The 12,500-nt window shown below is 43.7% G+C and overlaps 2 protein-coding genes across 2 annotated transcripts in view; one reads left to right on the forward strand and one right to left on the reverse strand.

Moving 5' to 3' along the window:
• LOC144543028 (protein NLRC3-like) overlaps nucleotides 1–12,500 on the forward strand; it is a 209,623-nt gene that overhangs the window by 77,415 nt on the left and 119,708 nt on the right. The window lies entirely within an intron of this gene.
• Nucleotides 2,614–12,500, reverse strand: part of sh3yl1 (SH3 and SYLF domain containing 1) — a 15,590-nt gene continuing 5,703 nt past the window's right edge. Inside the window, exons 2-4 of the mRNA XM_078291213.1 lie at nucleotides 7,270–7,380; nucleotides 6,834–6,947; nucleotides 2,614–2,687 (exon numbers count right to left, since the gene is read on the reverse strand). Of these exons, the coding sequence (XP_078147339.1) occupies nucleotides 2,614–2,687; nucleotides 6,834–6,947; nucleotides 7,270–7,380 (299 nt within the window). The remainder of the gene's footprint in view (nucleotides 2,688–6,833; nucleotides 6,948–7,269; nucleotides 7,381–12,500) is intronic.

A 12,500-nucleotide genomic window follows, 5' to 3' on the forward strand; every position in this document is an offset into this window, starting at 1 on the left:
TCTTTAGAGGGACACGACGTTTATGTTTGGTTTTATTTGCTCGGTTTCGTTTTTATGAGCAGAAACGTCCCGGTTCTGTCTCAGATCAATGTTTCTATACATTTTATAGAAACAGATTCAGTCTCTGCTGTTCAGCCTGAAGCAGATTTTCATCAAAACTCATAACAATTCAGATGATAATGTTTATTTATACATCATGTTTCAAAACAGTTAGAAAGCCCTTTTTCAAAAGAGTAAAAAATAACTTCCTTAACACGAGCATCAAGCCTGTAGTCAGCCAATCAGAAGTCATAAAATTAGTCATAAAATAATAATAATAATAATAATTATAATACTAATAATAAAATAAATGCTAATGCTAATATCATTATTGTTGATGTTAATGATAATATTAATGTAAATGTTAACAATGTATAATGTAATAAAAATAATTTGCTGCAGTCTGTGATATTCAGCGTTTTTTGCCTCCAATTCCCATAATTCCTTTCCCCTCCTTTTAGTGACGTCGTTGCTGTACAGAAGCCTGCAGTCAGTCAGCCAATCAGAAGTAACAAATGAAAACTAGGATGCTGTCGGGGGCGACAGCAAGAGTTTATATTCCCCAATCCTCGATGGCCCCATTAAGTCAAATGTAATAAAAAGACATTCAATTCATTCCCCAATAATAAAGGGTATGTACCTTAACTATTTTTTTAACGCTCAATAATAAATTTAACTAATTAAATATAGCCGCTAGCGGTGATGGCTGGGTTCATGCCAGTACAGCAGCCAGAGCTGAAACGTGGAAGTTTGCATTAAGTTTACTGTCAGTTTTGTCAGATCAGGCTGTTGAGCCGTCAGCCCCGAGCATCAAGTCTGATACTGAAGAATGTGACGGCAAGTTAAAAGGTTCAATATCCAACTTCGTATTAACTTTACTGTGTTTAGCTGAACACTCAAAACGCTGCTGTTGGGCAAAATCTGGTCGGATCTGTATGGAAATTGGTGAGCATGTTCCACATAAAGGTTGGAACATGATTACCATTGGTAATCGATTGGTGAAATTCTCTTTGAGTTATAATCCAAAATGTCATAGGCCACGCCCACTTTCACTAATTACAACCAAACTTCAGATTTTGACTCGGACATGGTCCTTGGGCATGTGTACCGAATGCATTTAAAGAGCGTAGGATCACAGATGCTACTGACCGATTTTAGTGGTAATCGGTCAAACGGTGTAGGAGGAGATGTTAAAAATGTGTTTTTCAAATAATTCAAAATATCTCAAAAGTTTTTCCAGGCGGACCTTGAGGTCCTTATGGCAGATTTGCAGAGTGTGGTCAGGTGGACATGTGACCACGTTTCATGTCAATCGGACAAACGGTGTGGGAGATACAGCCCTTTAAACCTTTTATTTTTGACCTTTAATTATAGCGCCACCATCAGGCCAATTATAATCATAAACACATCAAAATCAAATCAGTTCTTCCTCTAGGGGTCATCAATGTCCACACCAAATTTGAAAAGATTCTTACAAAAACTGTTCAAGTTATGGCGTTCACATGAAGGATCTGCGGCGGACGAGACGGCGGGTGTGGTGAATCCATAATATCCCCCAAACTCATTTCGGGGATATTATTAGTCAGAAAAGGAATTAAAATAAATGTATAATCAAGATTTATGTTGATGCTAATGCTAATACTAACATTAATATGTTACAATGTAAATAATTCTGTCAATGTTAATGATAATTTTCATGTAAATGTTAATGATATTGTTAATGTAAATGTTAATGATATTGTTAATGTTAAAGTTGCACTCTGTAGGTTTGATGCCCCCTGTGGCCACGAACCAACATGGAGGAACAAGTGATATATAAGTGTAAGTAAACGTAAGTAAATCTTATTTATGGAATTAACTCATTTGCGATATTTTATTACTTATTGCTCTGTGTAATTATTATTAAGTATTATTATTAGGCCAAGTTTACCTGTTGTGACCCCTACTGTTATGCCCCCTGTCCAGACTCCGCCCCCTGTCCAGACTCCGCCCCCTGTCCAGACTCCGCCCCCTGCCCAGACCCCGCCCCCTGCCCAGACTCCGCCCCCTGTCCAGACTCCGCCCCCTGCCCAGACTCCGCCCCCTGTCCAGACTCCGCCCCCTGCCCAGACCCCGCCCCCTGCCCAGACTCCGCCCCCTGTCCAGACCCCGCCCCCTGCCCAGACTCCGCCCCCTGTCCAGACTCCGCCCCCTGTCCAGACTCCGCCCCCTGCCCAGACCCCGCCCCCTGCCCAGACCCCGCCCCCTGCCCAGACTCCGCCCCCTGCCCAGACTCCGCCCCCTGCCCAGACCCCGCCCCCTGCCCAGACTCCGCCCCCTGTCCAGACTCCGCCCCCTGCCCAGAGCCCGCCCCCTGCCCAGACTCCGCCCCCTGTCCAGACTCCGCCCCCTGCCCAGACCCCGCCCCCTGCCCAGACTCCGCCCCCTGTCCAGACCCCGCCCCCTGCCCAGACTCCGCCCCCTGTCCAGACTCCGCCCCCTGCACTGACTTCTCCACTTCCCACCTGTGGAGGAGGAAATGTTACATATAATAAAGTGTGTTAAAGTGTGTGTGTGTGTGTGTGTGTGTGTGTGCTAACCCACCTCCACTCCGATCTCGAACCCTCCTCCCAGACCGGCGATGCCAATGGCAGACGGCGCTGACCAACCTGCACACACGCACACACACACACACACACACACACACACACACACACACAGAATAACAGAACACAGGGTTGGACAGACCGTCTTGTTACCAAAACCTCACAGGTTCGATTCCGGCAGCAGCCAAACTCCCTGCTCTCTGTCTCTCTGGACGAGAGCTTCAGCTAAATAAAATAAACAAATAAAATGCAACTTTAAAATGTTAGAGAGACCGTCCTGTAACCAAAAGGTCACGGGCTCAATCCCTGATGAGTCCAGTCTGAGTGTCTTTGAGCAAGGCGGCGAACCCGACCTGCTGACTCACTGCAGGTCGCTGCGGATCAGAGCCGTTACTCAAATAAATGATAAAAGATCAATTCGTTTAGTCGACTGATGTGGTCGGAAACCGTCCTGTAACCAAAACATCACGGGTTCGATTTCAAGATCCGCCAACGCATCCATAAACCTTCCCTCCGTCTCACCGGACCGGCAGCTGAAAGCCTAAAACCCCCCAAAAAAATCTAAAAACTGAAATCCTAAAATATAACCGAGTCATCATCAGTCACGCAGCTGAAGGGACATTTCCCCCAAAACCTGCTGAGTGCGTGTGACGCTGCGTGGTTTTGGTGCGAGTTCAAACCCCCGAGTGACGCCCGCCACGACACACAGCCTGTCAGCTGCCAGGGCATCGGGCGGGGGGGGGGGGGCCGGGGTGTTTGTCTGTTGGTTACTACGGCGACCGGGGACGACATCATGACTAAAACACTTTGGGCTTGGTGTTGATCTGGAGGAAGACGCCTGGAGACGTTCGGTAAATCTGGAGTGGTTTCAAGTCAGTTGTTTTTAATTGCTACAAAAATTCACCTCACTCACCAGCTGATCATGTCTATTAAAATGCTGCTATTTTGTGACAAAATGTCTTTATTTTGATCTTAATTTCAATAAGAATTAGGGTTGGTCCGATGAGCCCTCTACATCGCACCATCGTGATTTAAAGCCCCCAAACCCCCCCGCCCCCCCCCGCGTTACTGAAAGTGCAATAAAAGCTTCGCGAGTAAAAAGCCAATAAGAGTACTTAATCAAAACATTTATCCTTAGAACTGATGAATATGATTTTAAAGGAGTGTCAGCCAGAGAGTGCAAAAATGAAGGATGGGTTTATTCTAATTATTATAATAGCTCCTTGCACCTAATTTACAAAAGGAAAAACAGCTTATTTAATCACAGTATTTATCGCCCAGTGAAAGCATGTTTTAATTTAGGCGCAGACATAAAATTTATTTTTAAATCTACCTGGTTTGCGCCTGCCTTAGTAAATCAGGGGGTGAGTCTTTATTTGTATCTCAAAACTGAGGATTAAAACGTCCCTACAGAGTGAACTCCGGCCACGCTGACCCGTCAGGAAACAGATAGAATTACTAACGGATAGATTTCTGTCCGTCGGGCTGTTCTGGAACGTCAACGCTATTAAAAAAAAAATGCCTCTGATTTGCGGTGACGAATCCGTCAAGAAAAAGTTCAGCTGGGCTGCGCCTGCTCTCCCGTTCTCTCCTAGGAACCGACATTTCCAAAAGGCAGGAGGAGTCAGACTACGCCTACCAAACATGAAGCAAAGTGCTGCAGTTATGCCGTTACATCACTATGACTAGTATTTAAAATATTTTTTTCATAATTAGATGATCTGCTTAATGAGGTTGCTTAAGCATAGGCTATAGGGAGGAAAAGTAAGGAAAGGCCGGGTAAGTAGGTGAGGATGGGCTGTGGGCTCAAATGTGCAAAAAATAGAAATAGTAATTAATATCCAACATAGGCTACATACATGTAAAAAGTATAAAAGAAAGTATATATAAAAATTTTAGTACCAGAGCAGCTCACATGAGAGTCTTGTCCGGTTCATTATGGACATTTGGAAGAACATCTCCCCCCCAACAATGATGTCATCGTCCATTGCGATGTTTCACTGCGGACATCGTCACACGCCAATTTGGTAGACATCGCCCAACCCCAGTAAGAATCTAAAAGGAATTTAAGAATCTAAAAGTAAGAATCTAAAAGGAATTTGACTTTCATGTCAGCGGACGTTTTGTCAGACTGCTTTTCTCATTTTGGAACAAAATGATCACCGAGATGGATCAGCAGCGGATTCTTCCTCCTGACCTCTGACCTCCTCTATGGAAAGAGGTTAGTGCCAAAAAACATATTGTATTGAAATTGCATGAATTTTAATTTACCTTGCTCATATAGAAAAGCATCCATATGATATCCAATGTTGTTGGATTGAATCTTTGCTCGTTTGCTTTTCCTAAATCCCTGGATGTGTCTGAACTGAGAAAACTGAATTTCAAATTATACTGACAAGTTAAATTCAATAATAATTAAATTCAACTTCCAGCCAATTTCTCATTATGCCTTACAAATGTAATTTTTGAATTAATTTACTAAAAAAAAAATGTTTTTAAGTCAGTGGTTCAATATGAACATGACAAATTCAAACTGATGCAGGTCAAACAGTTTCTGCAGACGGTCCACATTCCCTCCTGCAGGTCTGCGGCGCTGCAGCTCGTGTTCAGAGAGGAACCGTCTGGCTCTTCTCAGGGTTTTGGAAAAGTGAAAGCGTCTGTCTGTCTGTCAGCAGTCAGTCGTGCTTCACGGCGTCTGAACAGGACAGACCGTACAGACGAGCGATGACAGACCGTAATCCTGCGCTGACAGACAGATATGAAGCGTCACTCAGACTGAGATCTGCTGCTTTAAACTGACTGAAGAGCTGCTGGCAGGAAGCTGGAGCACATCAGAGAGAAAGTATTAAAGTATTAAAGTGTTAAAATGTGAAAGTTAAAGTGTGAAAGTGTTAAAGCTCCATATTCTCCTCTGTCCAGAGTCCATTCAAAGCTGTGTGTGTGGTGTCATGAACCAAAAACACTCTCAATCCATTTCTCCACGTTCATTTTCCAGCATCTCTCTGAGCCTTACCAAGAACAGGCCGTTTCTGTCTCCGTGTCTTTAAGGCTCATTAATATTAACGACCCTCCGTTCCGATCGGCTGACCGTTTCGAGAGCGAAACGTGAGACGCCGCGGCCCGGCGGCTACAGGTAGGGAAAACTCTCCGGTAATAAACGACGACGACCGCTCGACCGCTTTGAAAAAAACACTTTGTTAGTCTATTATTTCTTACAGAAATGCTAATGAGCGAACCTTTGTGACGCCGCAAAGTTACGGAAGTCCAAACGGCTCGTTTAGAGGCTCGCTTTTCTAATATGGATTGTGTGGATTTAGTTTTGATACTTTCACCATGTTTAGATACACATCCATTTGAATTTGAATTGGGAAAACCACATTTCAACTGCAGGTAAAAGTTAAATTCAACAGTAAACACATTAAAGCCAATATGTTCATTTTGAAATTCTGCCTCATAAATTCATTTTCTGAATTCAACTCTTAGATATGAACGTGACAAATTCAAATACAGTCTCTCCAGACCTGAACCTGATCCTGAACTAAAGTGACAAGTGTCCTCATCTTTCACACACACACACACACACAGACACACACACACACACACACACACACACACACACACACAGACACACACACACACAGACACACCACCCCAGGCTGATACTGTGGTCTGCAGTATTTAACATGTGATCATTTGATCACACATTTCAGATTAGCCTCTAATGTGTTGTGCTGCTGACACACACACACACACACACACACACACACACACCCACGCACACACACACACACACACACACACACACACACACACACGCACACGCATGCACACACATACACACACACACACACCAAATCAGATGATGCTAGAAAGTGGGCCAGTGTGTGGGGTTTGGTGTGTGTGTGTGTGTGTGTGTGTGTGTGCATGTGTGTGTGTGTGTGTGTTGTAATGTGTGAACTGGGGCATTAAAGTTCAGGCTGGTGGTGGAAATGGAAATGCCACCAGCAGTTCACACAGTTTACATTCTCTAGTCACTTCTGAGACTTCTGAGTCTTACCCAGAGAGACTTCCAGAAACCAACAGCAGAAACAGTCCGACAAGTACTGACAGACAGACAGGCAGACAGGCAGACAGACAGACAGACAGACAGACAGACAGGCAGACAGGCAGACAGACAGACAGACAGACAGGCAGACAGACAGGTCTTACGTCTGTCAGCCAGCCTGGCGATGACGATGCCGCTCCCTCCGCGGGCCGTGATCATGAAGCCGGCCTTGATGACGGAGATGATGGCTAAACCCTGAGCCTTCGCTATCACATGAGCTGCAACACACACACACACACACACACACACACACATTTAATATCCATTTAAAATCAGTGTGACTCATTCTCTGCCAACTAGGAACACTGGTATAGTGTGTGTGTGTGTGTGTGTGTGTGTGTGTGTGTGTGTGTGAGTGAGTGTGAGTGTGTCCAACCAAACCTTATAGATGTCATCAGCCAATTTGACTGGGGAGAGAGAGATGACTCAGTCCATAAGTACTAGAACAAGAGAAGGGTGGGACACACACACACACACACACACACACACACACACACACACACACACACACACACACACACACACACACACACACCCTACCGGGGATGAGTTTGTCCGGTCCGGTCCGGTTGGAGATTTCGGTGAACTCTCTCAGGATCTTGGCGGCTTTCTTCGCCTCCGACTTCAGATTGGAGGGAATGGGGTTGTTCACTACACACACACACACACACACACACACACACACACACACACACAAGTTACCATCGATATATCATTATTACATTAACTGTACTCTCATGGTCTAATGAGTGTACACCATTGAGAGCATGTTGGAGACGATTGTTCTCCATCTCAATCCAGTAGTATTGTTAGTTCTAGTGTTTCTCCACATTAAGACTACATTTCCCATCAGCCCCGTTGCTTCCTGCCCCCCCTCCCCCTCCCTGAAGAGGATCAACATGTTGGAAGTGATTTCTCCATCTTCCTTTCCCTCCTTCCACCATCTGCTGCCAGAAACTCTTTCAGCTTTAGAAGAACAGAAGAAGAACCTCTTCCTGTTTTCAGCAGATTTCCCTCCAGATCCACCAGGTGGAGAAACTCTGGAGGATGACTACTATAGCTATACTAATGTCTCTAAATGAATGCGCTGATTATTTATTGATGTTAAAGTGAATCACAGAGCGGCTTTAAAGCTGATTCTTAATTTCAGAATTGAGTTCGCTCAGCTTTCTGAACGTTCCTCCGTGAGTTTTCTATGCAAACCAGAACTTGAATGGAAACGGTCATTCCCATTCCTATTCCACGTTCCTGGACGGTCGGAGCGGCGGCCATCTTGCTGTGACCCGTCGGACTAGCTTCTGTATAAAGAGACTCGCAGCAAGTCACTGAGCTGAGAGGTTTTACAGCAAGAACCAAAGCAGCTTCTCTGTCTCCTTGCTGCCATGGATCGCTAACATGCTAATGTTGACTAGAAGAGCTAGAGAGAGAAGTCCAGTCTGTGATGAAGCTACGTTAGCCTCGTCGCTAACGTTAGCTTCCAGTTGAGTTCTGACAGTTTGCTAACAGACTCGTCTGCTCAGTTCTCACAGTGTGACAGACTTTACACCTTAATGTCCAGACTGTGTTGTCACCATAGCAACTAACACTTAAAATTCTGTAAGCGCTGGATCACTATCTGTGTTTCAGGGCACTAATACGTACGTCAGACATTTTTTGTTAGTGTCCGAATCATAACATGATATTGTGGAATGATTTTGAGGGCACTACATATTTCCCACAATGCACTGTAATATCTAGTGAACGAGCCTGGTCACTAAAACGGTGAAAGTATACCAAAATGCATTGTGAGTTTGTCGTCACCTGGCCGTTACCAAGCAACGAAGCTGTAACCCTTCCGTGGTTTTATAATAACGGCATCCTCTTCTTCACCAAACCTCGTTTACAAATGCAAGTAAATAAACTTTTTTTGGTACCAAAAAGATGTCAAGCTATTCTAAAGATGTTTTCTTTTAACTGCCAATTCATAACTAATTATAAGTGCACGTTTTGTTACGCTAATTTGAGCTCGTTAACGCTAACATTAACATTAAGGTCTGTTGTTCAGGAAGGTATTTATCTCTAGCTGCAAGTTATACGGTACACAGCTTATTGTAACGTGTGTTTTGTTAATGTCAGCTAGTGAGAAGTCCAAAGGATGCTGGCTGTGCTGGCTGTGTGAAAATAAACAGAAAAAAGTAGCCGCACACAACTCCGATGCATAGAATATTTATTCACCGACATAAGGTCGGAAAACACCTAGATGGGAATGTCGGTGAATATTTTTATTCTGTTTAATGTCAGCTAGTGACACATATATGGTTGGCTTTGATGGAATATTGGTAACTTGTCAAATGTTAGTTGAAACATTTGTTTATGCGACTGGTGAATGCAGACGCAGGTCGATGATGAATGATGAAGTGTCCGAATTCACTCATTAATCATGTGTGATTTACCGCTAATTAGTGCACTAATAGAGCAGCACTATGTAGGGAAATACAAATGAGGGAATAGCGATCCATTCCGGCCACAGCCATAGAGATAAAACAGTAGAGGGCACATGTCATGGAGAATTCCCATTCTGGAATGGGACCACATGGCAGCCATCTGACCTGGTCCACTGCTCAGCTGACTGTCATTGGAATCAATGGTGAAAGTGGCTTATGGCCTTATAGTGCCCCTATGCCTTTTTTTTTTAATTTATTGGCATGACATCTTAGCCTACAATTAAGATTACAATCCATAAAGAAATAATTTATATAGATGCCATCATGTAAACAAGTAGGCTACTACAGTAAAAACAAACATCTCTACACTTGAATCAACTTAAAATCCACAGTAGCCTATACAGATATGCAAATGAATGTCCTCTCTGTCTGCCACCACGCGCCACTATGTGTCACTTCCATCATTAAGGTGCGTCTTGGCAGAATTAGCCTGCAATTAATTAAAAAAAAAAAAATCTGTGCATTTTCAGCAGCGGTGCCGCTACTGAGTACTATACAAATACTATAGAAAACACTATAGAACGTATGTTTAGCACGGCGGGTCGCGACTTTACGGCGGCGACCTGCCACAGTAGAATATAAACACTGGTTGGACATAATGCTGAATGATGTGTGCTGATTGTTCTCAGAAACAACGTGTTTGTATGGCAGCAGAGAGCTAGCCAACTAACATACAGCTGAAATGTAAAGATTACATCTAACAGCTAACTAGCTAACACATACCGTTACAAACTGTTTCAAACACAACTCCAGTCTGTTGGCTACTAGCCAGAAATGTTGTGTTTTAAGTTGTGTCAGTTAAATTTAGCATATAAAACAGCCTCTATCTTCTACTCTACTGACGTGTGGAAGGTGATGCAGCTTCTCTGGTCTCTCTGGTCCTGTTAGTGCAGCAGTTTGGTCCAGATCAGGACAACAGTGGTTGCTTCCCATAGACAGCTGTTGTAGTTACAGGTAAACTGGACCCAGGTAAGATGGCGGACGATTATCCCACGCTTAATGACGTCATGTCCCCTCTAGTGTTATATCTCTATGGCAAACAGTGGAAGAACCGTTCTACGCATTCAGGTTCTATGGTTGTTAGATTTTCAAATGTCAAGCAAGGAAATAGTAGTTAAAATATTCGCTCCCTTTAGCTGACAGCTTGTTGGCCTTCTGTTAGACCCCACAGTCCGCCGGCCTCTCCAGCTTTAACACCAGAGAATCAGTCAGTTCACCAGGAAAACCAGTCTGCCAGCATGCCTTCTCCACCAGCCAGCACATTCCAGCCACATGATATAACCAGAGACAGGATTATACACAGAGACAGAGCGCTCTGTCAGTTCTGAATGGGAAAATCTGTAACACTAAAGATGGCGGCTCCAACAACATAAAACATGTCTTCAGCAAAACTAGCCAATCAACAAGGAGGCAACATCAACCGTTTTGAAATAATTTAATAACATGATGAACCAGATTTGTCTTGAATGTCTAATCTCACTGTACCACAGAATAGAACAATCTCATTTTAGTTGAGTCTAAGAAATCAAATCTGATTTCTCTTGACCCAACTGAGCCAACAGTGAGATGAGTCCACTTGTTTCTAACGCAAACCAACTTGTTTGAAGAATTTTCCAGAATCCAGTTCAGTGATCTGCCTTATTCTGCCTGGTTTCAACATGCTGCCACTTTCTAGAATCAAGTGGAATTATCTGCATTGGCAGAATCTGACTGTAGTTTATAAGAGAAATAAGAGAATATGAGATAGTGAGACTAAATGTCTTGTTCAGATGGAGATCGCAGAACCTTAGAGGGTTCTCTATCATGGAGGTCCAAGTGTCCCTTTCTCAATTTGCGTTCTTGTGCATTTTTGTTATGTTTTGTTTTTCCTCCATGACGCGTTTGACGTAATATCTAACGTCCGAAACACGATTCCTAATCAAAGAATGCGAGGACGGAGGACGGATGAAGATCCTGGAGGTTTACCCGCCAACCGAAGACGGATCAGATGAAGACTTGACCGACGAGACTGAATGGAAAGCCCCAAGATTCATTGCGAGAACGACGGCTGAAACAGCAGGAAAACAGCTGTGTGTCTTAACCGATCAATCACCAATCACTACAGCAGCTCATTTCTCTCATTAACACGCCTGCTGTGATTGGTCGGACCGGAAACCTGCAGACTGCAACGCTACATGGTGGAGAACCGAAGCTGCAGAGAAGTGATGGAGGTTTTGCTTTTTGTCTGTAATCTGCTTTTGCTTTTTTTGACAGATTTTCAGCATGTGCCAGATGTTTGAAGATCGTTCTCCACAACAATACCGACTTGGCGTTCTTCGATTTGAAATCTAGCCCCGGTTTCCATTCCAGCCAATCGAATCCCGAATGATTGAATATTAATTTAGACCGCAATGAAAATAGAACAGTGAGAAAATTGACTTCTACAAATCTCTATTAAGTTTTGAAAGGAGTGACAGCTAACAAAGAGATTAAGATCCTCATTACTAATGGAACTGGGAATTGTCAGGAAAGACTGATTATACACACACACACACACACACACACACACACACACACAGAGACACAAACACACACACAGAGACACAAACACACACCCACGAACCTGTTTGATGCCGCACTATGACTCAGTCATTAAGCTATGCTAATGAGCTAATTGAAGTTTAATATAGATCTGAATATAATGTGACGGGACGGACTGGATGACTGACTGGTTTACTGTCTGCTCTCTGATGGAAGTCCATTCATTTCAATGGGAGAACCCACTGCTGTTGTGTTGGATTTATTCGACTTACAGCATGAAAACATTTCATCAGCCAGTCAGAGCTGCAGTGCAAATGTATGTTAATAATAATAATAATCATATTACAGGGCTGTGAGCTAGCTAACAGTGTGTTCAGGTTAACCGAGCTGACTCTTCTCACGCTATTGGCTGATCTTCGGTGCCAGGTGATGATGTCACCTTCTACAGAGTACAACTTGTCCAGATCGTCTTTGGGACATTTTCCACATTTTTCCTGACCTGAAATTGTTAATTTTCCAAAGTTTTCCAGACATTCCAGACCTGTGTAGAAACCTGATGATGTCACCTTCTATAGAGTACAACAGGTGGTGACATCACCAAAGATCAGCCAATAGCAGATGGCCAGTTCAGCAGCATGCTGTTTACCTTTAGATGTCAGGATTTAGACAGATCTGGGTTTGAGGTTTAGGACTCTGCCAGTCTGTCTGTCTGTCTGTCTGTCTGTCTGTCTGTCTGTCAGCCTGTCTCTCTGTCTGTCTGTCTGTCTG

The sequence above is a fragment of the Centroberyx gerrardi genome, chromosome 21, assembly GCF_048128805.1.
Source record: "Centroberyx gerrardi isolate f3 chromosome 21, fCenGer3.hap1.cur.20231027, whole genome shotgun sequence".
In the NCBI taxonomy this organism is placed as follows: domain Eukaryota; kingdom Metazoa; phylum Chordata; class Actinopteri; order Beryciformes; family Berycidae; genus Centroberyx; species Centroberyx gerrardi.